This window comes from Festucalex cinctus, chromosome 12 (assembly GCF_051991245.1).
Source record: "Festucalex cinctus isolate MCC-2025b chromosome 12, RoL_Fcin_1.0, whole genome shotgun sequence".
Classification (NCBI taxonomy): Eukaryota; Metazoa; Chordata; class Actinopteri; order Syngnathiformes; family Syngnathidae; genus Festucalex; species Festucalex cinctus.
Window position 1 is genome coordinate 18,484,327 of NC_135422.1, and position 19,472 is coordinate 18,503,798.

The 19,472-nt window shown below is 36.8% G+C and overlaps 1 protein-coding gene across 2 annotated transcripts in view; it reads right to left on the minus strand.

Annotated features, from left to right (window-relative positions):
* Window positions 1–1,537: 1,537 nt before the first annotated feature.
* dnaaf9 (dynein axonemal assembly factor 9) overlaps window positions 1,538–19,472 on the minus strand; it is a 36,950-nt gene continuing 19,015 nt past the window's right edge. The window contains exons 29-37 of one of the 2 annotated variants that reach the window (XM_077538176.1): window positions 13,393–13,430; window positions 12,861–12,996; window positions 10,769–10,855; window positions 6,964–7,070; window positions 6,340–6,414; window positions 4,662–4,834; window positions 3,436–3,501; window positions 3,265–3,358; window positions 1,538–1,843 (exon numbers count right to left, since the gene is read on the minus strand). In XM_077538176.1, coding sequence (XP_077394302.1) covers window positions 1,743–1,843; window positions 3,265–3,358; window positions 3,436–3,501; window positions 4,662–4,834; window positions 6,340–6,414; window positions 6,964–7,070; window positions 10,769–10,855; window positions 12,861–12,996; window positions 13,393–13,430 — 877 coding nt within the window. In that variant the 3' untranslated portion in view covers window positions 1,538–1,742. Of the gene's footprint in view, window positions 1,844–3,264; window positions 3,359–3,435; window positions 3,502–4,661; window positions 4,835–6,339; window positions 6,415–6,963; window positions 7,071–10,738; window positions 10,856–12,860; window positions 12,997–13,392; window positions 13,431–19,472 lie in introns of those variants that run through there. The other variant, XM_077538177.1, reaches the window with a different exon arrangement.

Consider the following 19,472-nt stretch of genomic DNA (forward strand, 5'->3'; position numbering starts at 1 on the left):
TCATAAAAACCAAGTACAGATCTCGTCTGTCACATGCTCGGCTCACAGCCCTGATGCAAATTCACCTGTCTCGAAAGACCACAGTGACGTATGACCCAAAGCCAGCTGTTGACCTATGGATGGACACCGCTAATCGGAGGCTCAACCAGGGACAGGTAGCTGCATCTACATCAACTTCATCATCATATACCATGTTGGAAACGGATGAAGCGGATGATAGCGGTGGCGACACAGAAGAGGACATTGAGGAAGACTCTTCTTAAGACCACTCGGTGAGTACCAAACACAATCTCTTGGTACTCATGTGAGTAACCCATAAAAAAAATTATGTGCACCCCTGCATATAAACCACCTATAATCTCTAATAACAATATTGAGGCACTTACTTACTTATGGGGGCGGCGTGGATAAGTGGTATGGTGGCCATCTCCCAACCCAGAGGTTGTGGGTTCGATCCCATGCCATGGTGAACACGTCGAAGTATTGTTGAGCAAGATACTGAACCCCCAATTGCTCCTGATGCTGCGTCATCAGTAGGTGAATGGGTAGTTGAAATGTAAAGCGCTTTGAGGGCCTTGTAAGGTTGAAAAGCGCTATATAAAATGTAGTGCCATTTTGCCATTTACTTGCTAATGCAAGCCCACATTGATCGCTTCACAAGCAAATTAGGTTCCCCTTCATCTGACAATTAGCATAGATTTTAAACATAGAAGGCCAAAACATCCCTAATGAAAATTAAATTGCACTAATAAAGTAGCCACTAGAGGGTACTAGAACTGCACAAATGGAAATCAACCTGACTTTTTTAACAGATGCGTTCCTTTTAAATATTGTGAACATGACGATTTTAATATCACGATATTGCCCTTATCGTTACATCCCTAGTTATGACTACATTTTTTTGTACAACTGCCTTTCCTAATCTCAACCATTAGTGTCTCATGTAAAGACGCAATGTGTACTGTACAACCTCACTGAAAGTCAGCATCATCCTAACCCCAAACATTAGTACTAGTGTTGTTCCAATACCGATACTGGTATCGGCAGAGGTGCCGATATTGCATTAAAACAGTGGTATCGGTACTATAAACCAGGGGTGTCCAAACTTTTTCATTTGAGGGCCACATACAGAAAATTAGAAGGACGCAAGGGCCACATAATGCTATGAAGAGAAATTGTGTTTAGTCCTAAAAATTGTACAAATAATTTATTTGTAAAAACAAAAAAACGGAATGTTGGCATCTATCGTTGCCTTTTTTCCTGGTAACCATGAGTGGAAAAAACGGAAAAAAAAAAAAAAAGCGGCCGGTGATGTGGAGAGTAGATTCCGGCCGACACGTAATACCGTCCTCAGCTGTTGCGCCATGATGGGGACCCGCGCGCGCTTAATTGCACTTTCATTAGCTGTTGTGCGGCGGGGATTCTTAAAATAACGTGCCGTTGTCGTCGTGACGGTGGCCTCAACGTTTGTTGTTTACATCGGGGACGGACGGGGCAGACAGGTGCAGGGGCGGATTGGGTGACGACAACTCTTGAGAAAGCCCGCCCACTGCCGCCGCAAATAGAGGCATTAATTGGCCGCCTGACAAACGCAAAAAAAAAAAAAAAAAAGAGCGGCCGTGGAAATTCCCGTCAAGGTTTTGCGCGAGGGTCCGGGAGAAGAAGAAGAATCCAAAAGCTCACCTTGAGTGTTCAGTGAACCCCCCCCCACCCCACCCCAAGTTGACGACTTCGACTTCACTTCAGGGATCAAACAAGTCGGCTTGCAAGTCCAGCTGGCGGTTGAACGTCTCGATGTGCTTGTTGGCCTCGGCCACATACTCGTCTACAAACTGACACATGTCTGCGCGGGAATGCGAGGGTGAAGGAGAATGGACACCAAAGTGGTTTTCTACGACTGCGCTGGTTTCTCAAACCTTTTGCACCAAACACCACCAAAAAATAAATAAATAAATAATCTATTACAATAATGACCAACACATCAAAAATAAGGTTCCTCAAAAGTATAAAAGATTATCTTAAGACACTGCTTATTGTGAACATTAAAAGACTGCTTTCAATATAGTCAAATAAAATCCTGGACTCACATAATAATGCAATTAAAATGTATTTCATGGACTGAATGTAATTATTATTTTTTTTAAATACAATACTGTGGAACGCCCAAGTTAAATGTTTTTGGAGCGGCCCACAAATTGCAAAAATCCATTTAAAATTAAAACTGAATTTTTTTTTTAAATCATTTTTTTTTTAAGCCAACTACTGAAAATATTTTTTTAAGCCACCTACGGAAATTATTTTATGATTTTTTTTTTAAATAATTAATAGTAAATTTTTAAACCCCTAAAAAAAATTTATGCATTTTATGTTAAAAACAGGGAGAATTTTTTTTTAAATCAGATTTTTCTTAAGCCACCTACTGAAATGAATTTTGTAATCATAATTTTTTAAGCCACCTACTAAAATTATTTTTTTTTATAATAATTTTTTTAAACCTCTTAAAAAATGCTGAATATTACATGAAAAACAGAGAAATTATTATTTTTTTAAATCCTAATTTTTTAAGCCACCTACTGAAATGATTTTTTTTTTTTAAATCATAATTTTTTACGCCACCTACTGAAATTATTATTATTATTATTGTTTTTTTTGGGGGGGGGTTAAGAATAATTTTTTAAACCCCTAAAAAAATGCTGCATTTTATGTCAAAAACATGGAGAAATATTTTTTATTTAAATCCTAATTTTTTTAAGCCACCTATTGAAATAATTATTTTTTTTTGGGGGGGGGTAAGAATTTTTTAGACCCCTAAACACACAAAAAAATCAACAAATTAAAACATCTGCATGTGCATACTTGTAGTAGTACTAATCATATACAGTATTTTACACATATATACATATATACATTAAATTTATTTTGGTCCAAGTACTATTTTTGATTTTCTTCTTGAGGCGCAGTGTGCTTGCAATGATATTAAATATACTTTTTTAACAATAAAACCTCTGCATAGCTTTTGATGTCTTTTAAAATTGGCTTTCATGGTGGTACTAAAAAGTATTTTTTTTTCAAGTGGTACTTGGGGTAAAAAAGTTTAGAACCACTGCTATATCAACATCAAAATCTGTAAAAACCCAACCAAAAACAACCGTTACAAAAATCATCCTCATAAATGTGACATTTTTATGGATTAATCACGATGCCGTTTCCCGTTTTCCCGCTGATGTTTTTTTTTTTGCACCTGGCGTCATCGGTGAAGGATACTTGGATGGTGGTCTCGCTTCTCTCCAAACATGTCGACGTATTGACAACCGTTGTAGAAAAATCCCGGCGGCAGTGGGTCCAAGTGTCGCCTCGTCTGCGCGGAGGAGGCTGGCATCAAACATTAGCAGTTCGATGATGTCATAAACATGACATCTGTCTCAAAACACTCACGTGAATGTTCTTCAATTCTTCAGGCGAAAGCGTCATTTCCGTCTTTTTAGTCTTCTTGGTCTGCATCTGTGTGCAGCAGAAGCAATTGAATAACGTCTGCTTTTATTGACATCTTTTTTTAATATACAGTGGTACCTTGACTTACGAGTTAGATTTGTTCCCTAACTATTGCTCATAAACCCAAATCAGCCGCCTCTCAAATCAAGTAACATTCCATTAATCTGTCCCAGCCAAAAATAAATAAATAAATCGTAATGTGAAAAATGGAAAATACGACAACAGAAATGTCTTAAGTGGGGCCCGACGCATTAATCATCTAAACCGATTTAATCAACCGATATTAGTTGTTTTAACATCGGCAAAAAAAAAAAAAACTAAATAAATAAGCCCATTTTTGCGGAAAAGAAAATCTGCGAAAAAAAAAAAATCAGTCGATTTTTGCTGAAAACAAATCTGCAAAAAAATAAATAAATAAAAAAATCAGCCGATTTTTGCCAAAAAGAAAATGACGTTCAAACACTGCCCCTGCTTAAAAGTTACAAGTCAAATATTTTGCCTGTAATTCATAACTTTATTGTTGTAAACGTTAAGGGACCAAAAAATTAGTTATTTTACTCATTATGTGTGTGTGTGTATATATATATATATATATATATATATATATATATATATATATATATATATATATATATATATATATATATATACACACACACACACTTACATACACCATCCATCCATCCATTTTCTTGACCGCTTATTCCTCACAAGGGTCGCGGGAAGTGCTGGAGCCTATCTCAGCTGGCTCTGGGCAGTAGGCGGGGGACACCCTGGACTGGTTGCCAGCCAACCGCAGTATATATATATTATATATATATATATATATATATATATATATATATATATATATATATATATATATATATATATATATATATATATATCTTTGTCATTAATCGGTGACATTCTACCAAAAATAGGAATCTGCATCAATCTTAAAAAAAAAAAAAAAATGTACAGCAGTCTGGACCTTGTCTGTTCACTCAGAAGTAAAAAAATGTTGTTCGCAACATAAGGCAAAAAATCTAAAATACAAAAATCGACCCATTAAGTGCGAGCATTTTAGTCAAGGCTGTTGCTCCATTAAATCCAGTTTAAATAATATAATGATGACGCAATAATGATAATTATGATTTTCTTTTTTTATCATAAAAGTTCAAAGCTACCTGCTTGGTGCAGAGTCTGAGCCAGTCCTTGAGCGCATCCTCAGTCAGGCCGACGCCATCGAAAACCAGGAAGCAGGAAGCGCCGCTTGTCGGCTCCGAGGAGTTTTGCTCCGGGACGAGGCGGAGGTCGCCACTGGCCGCGCTGTAGCTCACCTCCGTCACGTGCGGCCGGTCTAGATTGCCCCGTGGAACACGGAAAAGCTCACAGCCGAGGGGCGAAATGAGACCTGTGATCCCTAAACGGCTCGGAGAGCCCACGTTGGGGCGCGAAGGCAAAAATTCGAACACCGTATGTGCGCAGTGAAGGAGGAATGTGTACTCAAGAGTCAAGAAAAAGTAATAAAAACATGACGTGGTTAAAATTCTTCAGTAGGAGTTATGTCACAACAAAATGGTTGACTTCCTATTCGATTTTTGCAAAGTGCTTACTGTTAAAAGTACATAAACATGTCCACCCAATTTCGGGTCGATGGCTGAAAGTGGTGTCGGGAGTCGATTTTTTTTTTTTTTGTAACTTTCCAGGGGGAGCTAGATTGCGAAAGATGGATTTTTCACCAGGATAGACATGCGTGTAAAAATTGAGTTTTTGGGGCATGTAGAGGCCTCCAAAGAGGAGTCTGAAATAATAATAATAATAATAATAATAATAATAATAATAATAATAATAATAATAAGTATTATTATTATATTAATATTATAATTAATTAGACCTACAAGTAAGGTAAAAAAAATTCTCCTATCAGAAAACCTGACTAATTATTAATTAATTATAAATAATACTAATAATAATACTAATACTAATAATAATAATAATAATTATTATTATTATTATTATTATTAATAATAATAATAATAATAATGATGATGACTATTATTATTATTATTATTATTATTACTATTAATTAGGCCTACAAGTAAGGTTGAAAAAAATTCTCCTACCAGAAAACCTGACTAATTATTAGTTAATTATAAATAATAATATTAATAATAATAATAATATATAATAATTATTAGAATTAATTAGACCTACAAGTAAGTTTAAAAATATTCTCCTACCAGAAAACCTGACTAATTATTAATCGTGAATAATAATAATAATAATAATAATAATAATAATAATAATAATAATAATAATAATAATAATAATAATAATTAAAATAAATAAATAATTATTATTACAATTAATTAGACCTACAAGTAAGGTTAAAAAAAATTATCCTACCAGAAAACCTGACTCATTGGGACTAATAATAATAATAATAATAATAACAACAACAACAATAATAATATAATAATAATAATAATAATAATGATAATAATAATAATAATAAATAATTATTATTATAATTAATTAGGCTTACAAATAAGGTTAAAAAAATATCCTACCAGAAAACCTGACTAATTGTGACTAATAATAATAAATAATTATTATTATAATTAATTAGACCAACAAGTAAGGTTAAAAAAATATCCTACCAGAAAACCTGACTAATTGTGACTAATAATAATAACAACAATAATAACAATACTAATAACAATACTAATAATAATACTAATAATAATACTAATAATAATACAAATAATAATAATAATAATAATAATAATAATAATAATAAAATACTTATTATTATAATTAATTAGGCCTACAAGTAAGGTTAAAAAAAAAAAAGTCTCCTACCAGAAAACCTGACTTTCCCCCACACATTGTAGACATTTCCTTTGAAGGGGCTCGGCCTGAGTGACGCCTTGAATGCTAAATAAAGAGGAGAGACAAAAGCAGCAAAAACGTGTTTTACAGTTTAAATGCCAACAGAACTTTTCGTAATGATTGTACTAGAAAGAAAAACTAGAAAGAAAAACGATGATCTAAACCCTCTTGTGTTTGTGGTTGTGCCGCAAAATATACCTTAGAGGTTTTTTTTTAGGTTTTTTTAAAAAATATCCTTAAAATTTCTTAAGTAATTCAAATTAATTTGGAAATACACAATCCAGAAGAACCTGTGGGGGAGGAGATATCGAGTTCTAAATAATAAAAAAATCGCATGTTTTTCCAATATCGTGTAGCCCTTTCACGCGGTGCTAAAAAGCACGACGATTGTCCAGTTGCTAGCGCCGAGGCAGAAGCTTGGCAGGCCTGCGCTGACAAATTACGGCTCGTTGGCACCGGCGGCCGTGCTCATATTTGGAGGCCATGGCGGCGTTATGTAATCGCTCCGCACTCTGCCAGCTCGTATCTGAAGCTTGTGTCACGCGTGTGAGGGGAATAAAAAAGGGAGATAAGACGGAGCTGGTTCCCTCTTACCTTTACAGCGGGCCACAAACAGAATCCTCTCCAGGGGCCGTCTGAAGGCTACGCCATGTTGGGTGAGGACCAACGACCCTGAACCCGAGAGGAAGCGGCCATTGCACCTGCAACAAAAAGGTCGTCATGTGGACAAATTTTTCTCAATTTAGCGTCTGGTCTATCTGCTACGCAATTGTTCATGTTTGGTAGCAATCAGGGTTATTATAGTTTTGGAATTTTCATTTTAGTTCGTTTTGAGTTTTGTTTTTTAAATTGAGTTAGTTTGAATTAGTTTTCAGAGTGGTTCTGTTAGTTTTATTTTAGTTATTTAATAAATGCTTAGTTTTAGTTTAGCTAGTTTCAGTAATAATTTTAGTTTTAAAAAAACGTGTATCACTTGTGCGCAATATTTAAAAAAAACACCATGGGCGCGATGTCACCTGAAGGTGCTTTTCTATTGGCTGCTGCTAAATGACATCACTTCTGTTAATATCAAAATAAATCTACTTAAAATCACATTTAAAATCATTCCCAAATGCTCATGCATTAAATTAATTACCAAAGACTAAAACAAAGGACATTTTTTCAGTAATTATAGTTAGTTTTGTAAACATAAAATGTAGCTTCAGTTCGTTTTTTTAAAAAAAGCATTTTTGTTTTTATTTGATTTCATTAACGAAATTGTTTTTTGAATTTTAGTTTTTTTGTTAGCTTTAATTCACTAAAATAACCTTGGTAGCAATTGTACAAAAGTATTAGGACACTGAATGGCTCCATGTTAAACAATAAAAACTGACTTCCTGTCTCTTTTTGGATTATTATTATTATTTTTTTGTAGGTCTACACATGATCAACATGTCAAGCAAACTGGTTTCTGGTACTGGTACCATTTTGTTCTATTTTGGATTTTACGCGTTCGTATGCTTAAAGGGGCTGTCTGCCGGATTAAATACAGGATGTACACACTTTAACTTTCTCTCAGTCTACACATCTGTGTTTTTGTTCATCTTTTGTGGTAATTTCGTCCTAAACGGATTTTTTAATTTTTTTTTTCCCACTCACTCACTCACAGAAGCTTACGTGTGTGAATGAGTGAGTGAAGAAAAAAAAAATCCGTGCGTGCTTTCAAATTGCCGCGGGAGTGACGTCACGCAGCAGACACGTTCGCCCGGCCCCGTTTGCGACACGCCACCCCCCACTCTGCGATTGGCTGGAGGGTTGTAAATACTGTCTTTCCACTGAAACGTCCCGCTGTTAACAAAAAAAACACAAAATGGCAAAATACAGGCTGGGGAGGTGGGGGTTTAGGACGAAATTACCACAAAAGATGAACAAAAACACAGATGTGTAGACTGAGAGAAAGTTAAAGTGTGTACATCCTGTATTTAAAAAGTGCATTTTCCTGAATGAATCCGGCAGACAGCCCCTTAAACTCATTTGGTCCCAAAAACATATAAATACGTTTTATTTTAAATATTACCATGTTCCCAAAGATGTTTTTTTTGTATGCTAGAGCATACAAGGCTTTGATGTAGCCTCTCAACTGCAAAGAACGGTTGAAGAAATGATAGTTATTACACAAACGGCAAGGAGGTGGCAGCAGAGTATAAGAGATCAACCAGGGCCATGTTGCAACAAGCTGTTTTTGTCAGCGTTTTCACCAGGAATATGACTATTCATGACACTTAACAATATTCTAATGCTAATTGCTACAAAATGGAAACAAATAGAAATGTAGTTTTTTTTTCATGATGAAAGAAGAGACTAATCTTTCTTTTGGTAGGTTCCATGTTTTTCTAGCAATTGAACACAGTATTCTGTGGGCCTTGCAAAATCAGTCAAAATCCAGTAAAACAGCCGGGAGCGATGGGGGGATTGCTTCAGTGAAAATGGCGGCCAGTGAATGAGTTAATTAAACTCCAATTTTGTGTTCCCAGGCTCCGCCGCGTGCAATTGCTGTGAAGCCCGCCGGGCATCTTGTGTCCTATCAGCAGCTGCCCGCTCACAGCCCAGTAACAAGCTGTTGGCCACACAGGCCAGTTGCCATGTACGCACAGGGATCGCCTTCCCGCCTGGACCTGCTCCATCCCGTCTTCGTGCCTCAGTGCTCAGAAACCCACCCCCACTAATCCCTCTCCTCCCCCCACCTCCTCTTCTTCCCTTCTCCCAAGATTATACTCTGGCACGAGTCTGGACTTTTTAGCAGTTAATCTCCACATTTGAGCGCTCTCGAATGTCCTCGCTGGCCTCGTTCCTGAGTAAATAAGGCTGCTTACGGAGAGAAAACTGGAGCCCGGTTTCATTTCGCAACATGATATTTGGGTAGGCATGTCTAGCACAAGAAGGCCCCCCCCCCCAAAAAAAAAAAGTCTTAAGAAGCCATGCCCAAAAGTACACACGTAGTCTGCCATTTTGCCATGGTAGCACCCTGAAGAACTAAGCAAAAATATTCGGCTTCCAAAAACGGGTCCACCTCGTAGTTTGGTAGACATGTCGATCCTTCTCATGGCGGGGGAAGCAGTGGAATGCCAGAGGAGATGGCTTCTCCCCCCAAAAAGTGTAATTATACATCCATTACAGTAGGTGGCAGTCGTGATCTCATTGTTAGAGAGTGTGCAAAGAGTTTTAGAGACAAATGATACTATTTATAGTCACGGTGGAGCGTTAGGGTGAGTGCAAAATATTTTCTCTTTTTTTAGGGGCTATAACAATAAATAATTGGGAAATAGTGGCATACTCTGAAAAAAAATCTGAAGAAGTTATGCCTAAGGTAGGGCTGCTCGATTATGAAGACAATACTAATCATGATTATTTTGGTAATATTGAAATCACAATTAGGATGATCATTTATTTTTTTGGTGCAAACCAAGAAAATGTTTAAACGTTAAAAAATATTAAGACAAATACAATTCTTTAAAACACTATAATTATGCAAGTTCCTTTGAGACAAAACAAAACTTAGTTATTAAATTAGTTATTTTAAAATTTAAAAGAGGTGCAAATGTATAAATATGAACAACTCATAACGACTCAAAATTAGTATTAATAATTTTTTTATGGTTGTGCTGATTTTGTAATCGTGGAGTGTAATAACTGAAATTGTAATTGAATTAACGATTCATTGCACAGGAGAGACAGGAGTCTGCCATTTTGGTTTAAAGCAGTCTTTTTGGCACATAAGTGTGTTGTACTACAAAAAAAAATAAAAATCATCCCCCCCCAAAGCTAGTTTCAACTGGGTAATGTGATGTTTGTCAAATATCTATCGTGACTAACAATAGTGTCTAAATAAGACTTACCTGAAAAGACAAGGGAAGTCTGTCATTTTAGTCTGAAGTGAATATTTTGGCTCGGTCGTGTCCTCTAGAATTTTTACCGGTAGAAATATTAAGACCTTGAATCCGGTTTGACTTGAAACATGAATTTTACAAGGCATGTCTATTCTCCCTAGAAGCCTTTGCCTGGAAAGACACAGGCAATCTGCCATTTTGTTTTCAAAGGACTACTAACTGGCAGTCTTAGCGCTACGTTTCGGTGCTTTGGGATCAGAGGTTCTTCCGTGGCAAGGATACGGGATTAGAGGTCGGGAGAAAAACACATGCACCATAGTATAATATAACAAGAGAACACGAGGCATGATGCAAAAGGACTCCATGCAGGAGGACATACGTGGAGACATAAATTCGGATTTACAGGAGAACATAAAGGAAAGGTAATTGGGAGGGTGTCATGATGATCATAACGGAGAACACATTGGAAGACATACAAGGGGAGATTTTAGAGCCGGCCGTACACGGAATTGAGAGCGGAGGAAGGCTCTCACCAGCCAGGGTAGAGGACGTAACGCGCTCGCAGCATCTGAGGTCCGCTGAAGCTGCTCTCCGACAAAATCAGTTTGACATCTTCATTCCTGTTCAAAGATGACAATTTAGTAAAGAAGACCCAATTAGATTGAAATTCATTCAAACACACATGATTGTAATTTACACACACACACACACACCCCCACACACACACACCCCCACACACACACGCAAAAAAAAATGTATAGAAAATAAATTTGCACCTATTGAGCTTGTGTGCCTGAGTTTGCTTGGTGTTCAAAATAACTAAAAAATGCATCAGTAAGTGTGGCACCATTTTTTTCCGGACATCTTCCATGTTAGGCAAAATACCAGCACCAAAAAAAAAAAAAAAACTGTCACCATCTAGTGGCACAGTGACTGAGGCTGATTTTGTTGAATTTTTGCTGAGTTGCAACACAAAGCAATAAAAAAATAAATAAATAATACAACTTGTACGTTGGGGCACTTGTAAGTCAAGGTACCACTGTATGCTAAAAAAAAAAAAAACCTTTACAATCATGCAAACACATTTAAATACGTAATATATTGACAGGGAGCAACAGAAATTGATGTACCAATTCTTCTATGTGTTTATAATAAACCAATTCTGTTTTCAAATCTAACAAACTAAACGTCTCATAATATACATCAATAATCATGCCCAAAGTTGTACATAAAAAGAAAACCAAACTGTCATTTTATGTAGGCGTAAAAAGCAGGATTGCCAGTCAATCACAAACTTGGCAGTATTGAAATACAGTACGCACTTCCTGTTTGTTTCTTCTTCTTCTTCTTCTTCTTCTTCTTCTTCTTCTTCTTCCAATTTTACACCATTAAGTGTGCTGCTAGCTAGTGGTCAAAAGTGGATTGACTCTGATTTAAAGGGATACTTGACTCATTGAACAATTTTTCAGCAGTGAAAAGTGAATATTTTGTCCAGAATTCATTTAGTAACTACATTATTTTTCATGTACAATTAATACCTTTAAAAAATTAATTTTTCTACTTGCTGTCGACTGATGATGACATCACCTGTGCTGAGGAAGTAGGTAATGGCCAATCGTGGCTCACCTGTTTTCTGGGTTTGGTCAGTAAAATGAGCCATGATTGGTCGTTACCTACTTCCTCAGCACAAGTGATGTCATCATCAGTCGACAGCAAGTGGAAAAATTACTTTTTAAAGGTATTAATTGTAGATGAAAAATAATGACGTTACCACAGTAATTATGGACAAAATATTAACTTTTTACTGCTGAAAATGGCTCAATGAGTTAAGTATCCCTTCAAATTAGGATCAATCCACTTTTGACCACTAGCTGGCAGCATACCTAACACGTGAAATTGGAAGAAGAAGAAGAAAAAGTAACAAACAGGAAGTGCATACTGTATTTCTGTTTCTGAATAGCAATCCTGCTATTTACGGCTCCATAAAGTGACAGTTTGGGTTTCTCTTTATGTACAATTTTGGGCATCATTATTGATGATGGTAAGTTTTCCCTTTAAGCAAGAGTTTTTAAAACTCATTCACTGCCAGTCATTTTAGAAAATTTTAAAATTTTCAATACTCACGTGATATTACATTCAATAATTATATATAAACCGAATCTAGCAAATAGATTAGATTCCCTACTTTTTGCCCCGTCCCGTTCTTTTATAATTGACAGCAGAAGAATGTAGGTTGCGCAAAATACACCCATTCATGCTTGGACTCTGAAACTGTGTTTATTTCGTATAAAATGGGGCAATGATGTCATCTACCGGTGGTTGGGCATCAGTAAAGTTGTTTCCAAGTTTGATATTTACAGTGGAGCATAATCAGATTCGCCCCCATTTAGCACCGCTCTAGAAAATACAATTGACAAGTATACTTGTCAAAGGCAGTGAATGAGTTAAAATCGAAATTTTACTATCTGCAAAATAGCATAGTGAACCTAGAATCTGCAATTGCTTTATACTGAATGGGTGCCAATGATGAAGCGCGATGTAGTAGGGCAACACTTGATCGTAACTTCACGGCAGTCGGATTGTTACGGTAAAAAAAAAAAAAAAAAGCATCTGTGGGCGACCGACCTTGTGACGGCTCCTCTCGCCGCCGAGATGAAGGCGGCGGTGGGGTTGGCAGCGCGCACCACCTGCTGGACGTGCCGCACCAGGGGATGCGTCGGGTCCGCAGCGGCACCGGTGAACACCACCGTGCTCACCACACCTACAAACGAAACACAAGCAAAACATGCTGACACATCACTCAACGTACACATCCGGATTTGCAATTACGTCATAAGTGCCATTTCTTGCTCAACTTCAGATCCACTGATCACCTATAATGGAACCTATGACTGCATGGATGGCTTTCCCAGGCGGGCTTCGTTCATTTTGACAAAACTTCAAAACGTTCACCGACATGAAAAAATTGCAAATTGCATAGAATTAGCATATCAATTGTCTCCGGTTTGCCTGCCTTCGGTTTGAAAGACACACGGCGGATCCCCTTTGTGCACCCCTTGCGGAAGTGTTTATGAATACGTGGCAGGCATTGGATTGAACGTGTCGTCATTGTTAGGGAGAGACCTAAGGGATGTGAAAAGCAGGCGAGAGGACTTACCTTGGCTGCACTGCTCCAGCAGCTTGGGAAAAGCAAACCTGAAGAAGGAGCAGACAAAAGAAGCACTGAGGACAGTTTTCAGACCGACTTGCCTACAAGGAATGAAAAATGTGAATTCAATTGGGACAACTGACCTTGAGATTATTCAGCGTTTGCTGTTTTATGACATGTCGTCAAACTTTTGAGCCAAACAACCCACGTGCAATGGAAAAACACAAATTCTTCTCTATTCAGGGTCACCAATCTGTCTAGTGTGCAAATTCAAATTGGTAACAATTATTTTATTTTTTTTTAATGTCATGGGAGGTTTCCGAAAGCCAATTTGGACAAGGTTTGATACCTTTATGGCGGACATCATTGTCATGACTAAGGTCATGCAAGAGTTATGCTTACTGTCGTGACTAGGGTCATGTAATGGTTATGTTTACTGTCATGTAAGGGTTATGTTTGGGTCATGACCATGAGGTCAAGTGTCTGTTTTGAACTGATGTAACCAGCATCTAGTTTCAACTGGTCTTAAGCTATGTCAGGAATCTTTAATCTCTTTATCTGGTCAACAGCCAATCAGATAATACCATGTCAGTCCTGTTACCCACATGTCTAGCCACAGCCAATCAGATCGATTCGTTGTTTATATAAGCCGGTCTGATAAGTGTGTTTTTGTCGGATTATTACCTCTGTTCTTCTGTGCACCTCCACACCCCAAGTTAGCTTAGCGTCTCGTGATTCTCGATACATTCTCGTTGTTTCTCGTCTAGTCAAGTTTGTTCGACGGCTCTTGATGTTATGCGAATAAAGAGTTAAAATCTTATTTGTGTCTGAGTTTTTGGGATCCAACTCCAGAACATAATCATCTTTTCAGTTTGTGTGGGTCTACTCATTATGAATAGTAATATAACGATAACGGTAATATCGTGATATATATATATATATATATATACATACATACATATATATATATATATATATATATATATATATATATATATATATATATACACATTAGGGGTGTGAATTGCCTAGTACCTGACGATTCGATTCGTATCACGATTCACAGGTCACGATTCGATTCGATACCGATTAATCCCGATACGAATTTATAACTCGATTGTTGCGATTTTTTTTCATTCAAATTTAGAAAATACTAATCAGTAAGCTTGTAGAGTGTAAGATTTATATGAAAATGTATTATTTATTTATCTGAAATTTCAGTCTTATAGAGGTTGTAATCTGTTTCATGTTTGAACAGCATTCAAATAAAATATTAAGGCTTAATGGTCCGTTCATATAACATTCTTCCATGCTCAAGGTGTGAATCCTAACCCGAAGTCAGACGTTTTGTTGAATATTTTTCCATTAAAAATGGAAGTTTAAAAATCGATTCACACACACACACACACAAAAAAAAAAAAAAGAGGCAATGATGATAAGACGTTGAATCGGTAAGACTACCGAATGAACAATTCTGAGCTCTTTAAAAAATAAAAAAAAATAAAAAATTAAATAAAATAAAAAAAAATAAAAAATCGATTCAGCCGCCTATTGAATCGATTCGAGAATTGCGCGATGTAGTATCGCGATATATATATATATATATATATACATATATATATATACAAAAGGTCGGCTGCAAACGTATCAGCTTGTGAACTCACAAATACCCCGAGAATTCAGCTTGCTGGCAAGGTTAGCCAGAAATGGCAAAATTGACCCTCGAAACAAAATGGTTGTCTTTCCAACTTATGATCGACATACCAAAGTTACCAAGCGTAGATGATGTTCCTAAATGACACCGCTATTCAGGGGCTGAGTTTTCCAAACACAACCGAGGCGCTCATTAAAGTAGACTTGCTTCCATAGTGACTAAGACTTTAATAAGAAGTGGTACACTTGTGGTGCTCGCTGCCTTGAGAGAGATGCCAACCAAATTTCATGTTATGTCAAAACTGTATTTTTAAAAAATGTCTGCGAACTCAAAATGGCAGACTTCCGTGTTTTTTTTCGGGCATGACTTGAGTTTTTTTTTTTTTTTTAGGTTCCACTCATGACAGGCATGCCACCCAAATGTCATGTTGTTAAGTGAAACAATCTTCAGCTGCAGAATTAAAAAAAAAACAAAAAAAACAAAAAAACTCTGGGACAAGTTTATCAGCCAAGACTTATTTTTTTCTTTCTGAGCATGATGTCCTCAGACTTTTTTGGGGGGAGACTTCTCAACCAAATTTCATGTTCCTAAGTCAAACTGGCTTTGGGCTGAACTTTCAAAATACCTCTGGGACAATTTTTTTAGATGACACCCGTAATTTTTTTTTAAATTACTGAAAAATGGCAGACCGCCCTGTTAGGGGTGGGAACCTCTGGGTACCTCACGATACGATACGCGATACAAGGCTCACGATAACGATTATCTCACTACATGACGATACCGCAATTAGCGATATATTGGTCAGGTCATAAACCCACGATAATCTACCATAAAACTAATCATAAAAAGTAAGAATAATAAAAGAAATAATGAATAATAAAAAAAAATAATAATAATAAATAACTAATAAATAATAACTAGATAATAAAAATAAAAAAAATCATATAATAATAATAATAATAATAATAATAATGAAATGTATACATATAATATATAATATAATATATAAATATAAACATACATAATTAAAATAATAATAATAATAATAAAACTAAGCTCATAAGTCTTCTTCGCCTGAAGACTTCTGTCCATTTCCCCACCACTCTTTGGAGGCGCTCCCCCTAGTGGGCTACCAAGTAATTGCACAATAAGTTATGAACAATGGAGCCGTTATAGTGGCTGAATATTAACTACAAATATTGCCATACTTGAGTAGGCGTATAGATAAGCTATCGGGATACAAAGTATGTTGATTTATCGCGATATCAATATGTCGGCACACTCCGAGCCTGCGTCCTTTCGGGCATGGCTACTTCAGACTTTTTTTGCGGGTCAATGCTTGATAAGACATCCTGATCAAATTTCATGTTCTACTGAATTTAGAATTTTCAAAATATCTCTGACAAGTTGTTCTTCGGACACCTGGAAATGTCCAAACTGACTCTGAAATTGCCTCTTCAAAACAGAATGGAAGACTATGGCTCCTTGAATTTTTTGTTTTTTGTGGGTCCACTGATGTGAGGCGTATCGAGTATATTTCATGTTCCGAAATGAAACGGGGTTTGAATTTTCCAAACACGGACGAGCACCCATCATGACTGAGACACGAATAAGAAGACGTGCGCATGTGGCGCTCGCTCGTTGCAATCAGACTTTTTTTTTTTTTTTTTCCCCTGTGATGCCATTGAATGATGTCACCGTCTCTGAATTTAGCGTCCAAACTGATCGACTGCGGGAACTGGAATGTTGGTTGAGGGGGGGCAGCAGGCGGGGTCCGGGCAAGTCTTCATGGTAACCGAGTCATTAGCAGACCAACACACACACATCCATTACCCGCCCGCCTTCTGCGGATCAGTCATTTGAAAGGCATTTATCTTCCCTGTCCTGATGTAATGAACTGTCTGTCTGCATCCATCACAAAAAAATGGATCATGACTGACTGATAAGCTCGGCCGAGGATGGCGGCGTGTGTGGTGGTGGTGGTGGGGGGATTAGGCGGGCTTTGTTGAGGGAGGTGACGGGCGGGTCAGGCCTAAGATTAGTGGTATACAATACTGAAAATATATAATTATTATTTTTTAATTACCTCATTCACTCCCAGCCATTTTCACTGAAGCAACTCCAATCCTTCCTGGCTGTCTTACTGGATTTTGACTGATTTTGCAAGGCCTCCAGAATATTGTGTTCTATTGCAATAAAAACATGGAACCTACCAAAAGAAAGATTAGAGTCTCTTCTTTCATCAGGAAAAAAGAAGTAAATTTCTATCTGTTTTCGTTTTGCAGCGATTAGCATTAGAATATAGGTAAGTTTCATCATTAATTCACATTCCTGGTAAAAACACCGGCAAAAAGAGCTTGTTGCAACATGGTTGATCTCTTATACTCTGCTGCCACCTGCTGGCAGTTTGTGTAATAACTACTATTGCTTCAACTGTTCTTTTCAGTTCAGAAGCTGCATCAAAGCCTTCTGTAGGCTTTAGCATAAAAAAAAAAATACGTCTTTGGTACACTGGTAACATTTCAAATAGAACGTATTTATACGTTTTTGGGAGCAAATAGTTCATGTAGCTGTATTATTGAATTGCTTATTCACAATCAAATTTCAACCTTTCAGTTTTTTGTGCTGTTACAAATTTAAAAAATAAAATAAATCGCTTCTTTTTCAACCTAAATAAACAATGTCAAAGATTATCATGTAACAACATAATATAAAATATATTTATCATATAAAACATAAAACAACATAAAAAAAATAATTCTTTTTCAAGTACAATACTGCATGTTTGGACCAAACCGCAGCAGCGCATAAAAGAGCCAAACTGAAACTGAACTACTAGATCGATATTTTGAGTAACAGTATCGATCAGACATCGATACTGACCTGGTATTGATAATATCGACATTTGGATCTACCTGCCTGCCACCACTACCTACGATAGGCTTAGCAATGAGGCTGGTGGTCCAACGACCACGGTAGTGTTAATTTTGCCTGCCATTTTGAAATTTAGTCCCAGTTTTCGCCCAATTTCAGTCACGCTTGTTAGTTTTTTATCACGGTTAGTCAACCTCAACCCATTTTTATTTAGTCGACTATAAATCTAGCATTTTCGTCTTTATTTTTTTAAACCATACGTCTAGATTTCATCAACAAAAACTGTCAACGTTTTAGTCTAGTTTTAGTCAGGACAACCATTTTACCCCTGTATATTTTTTGTCAGCAGATTGTATTAAACCTTTTCATATCTCAAACTATTTCACGTAATATTTTCTCATCTTTTTGATGAAAAACAACTTGACACACAATTACAGTGGCTACTATGGCTCCATGCTATGAGCTAGCCAGTTAGCTAGGATTAGTTAGCGGTCACATTAACATTATTGTTAAACCGTTACAGCCGTTGGATTAATGTTACATTATAACTATAAATTACTTTTTTTTTTTTTTTTTTTTTAACCTTTCACCGTGAGTGTCCACCTCCTGTTTGTCCCATGTGTTTGTGCTGTGTGTCACATGACATTGTCACAGACGTGACAGATTAGCAGAGCCAAATTTAACAAAATTATAATTTTCGTCTCGTTTTTTTTTGGTCATGAACTAAAATGTCCATCGATTTTAGTCCAGTTTTTATGAAGTGAAGGACATTTTCGTCTCGTCTACATCAGTCGACGAAAACGCAGACTGATTTTAGTCCCAGTTATTGTTTATTAATGAGGGTTTTAGTCTCGTCAAGTTTTACTCTGGTGGAAAAATGTGTGTTGACAAAATTATTTTGTTTACTTTTTGTTGATGAAATTAACACGAGACCTCGGCGCAATGTATAGGGCGTCGCAGGGTTGGAGTACGCCTCAAATAGTGTTCCACAAGCTGTTTGGGAGAAATAAATAAATAAAATAAATCATCATGTGCTAATATCCATGATGTAGCCATGTGAAGAGTCTATTAACCGGAGTGGCTCACTAAAAAGCCTGCAAACACAAAGAGCGGCAGATTAAATGTAAGGCTGATCCGCCTGGACTTTCAATAGCTGTAAAAGCACCACGTGAGATCTCACGACTAACATTTGGCCCCGTCAAGTAAATAGTCAGTCAGACAGACGCAGGGAATCCTGTTTTCGGCTCATTTTGCTTTATTGACTCCCATTCGCTGCGTTTCCCTGCAGTTGCGACAGGATATAAAAATGTAATCATGCTTTATTTTTTATTATTATTTACAGCAAGAATGGCCTATTTTTTTGGTGATTACCACCTGAAATAGCCTTTCAGGGGACTCTAAAATGTCACAATATTCATCAGGTTAGGTAAGCACATATATCTTGGTGGTAATTTAGGCCCCGTTAGAAGCCCCAGACGTCCCTTTCCAAAATCTCGTTTGCAGAACATTTGACAAAAATTGTCCGCTGCTTCTCACCCAAGTGAAGCTCTAAAATGGCCTC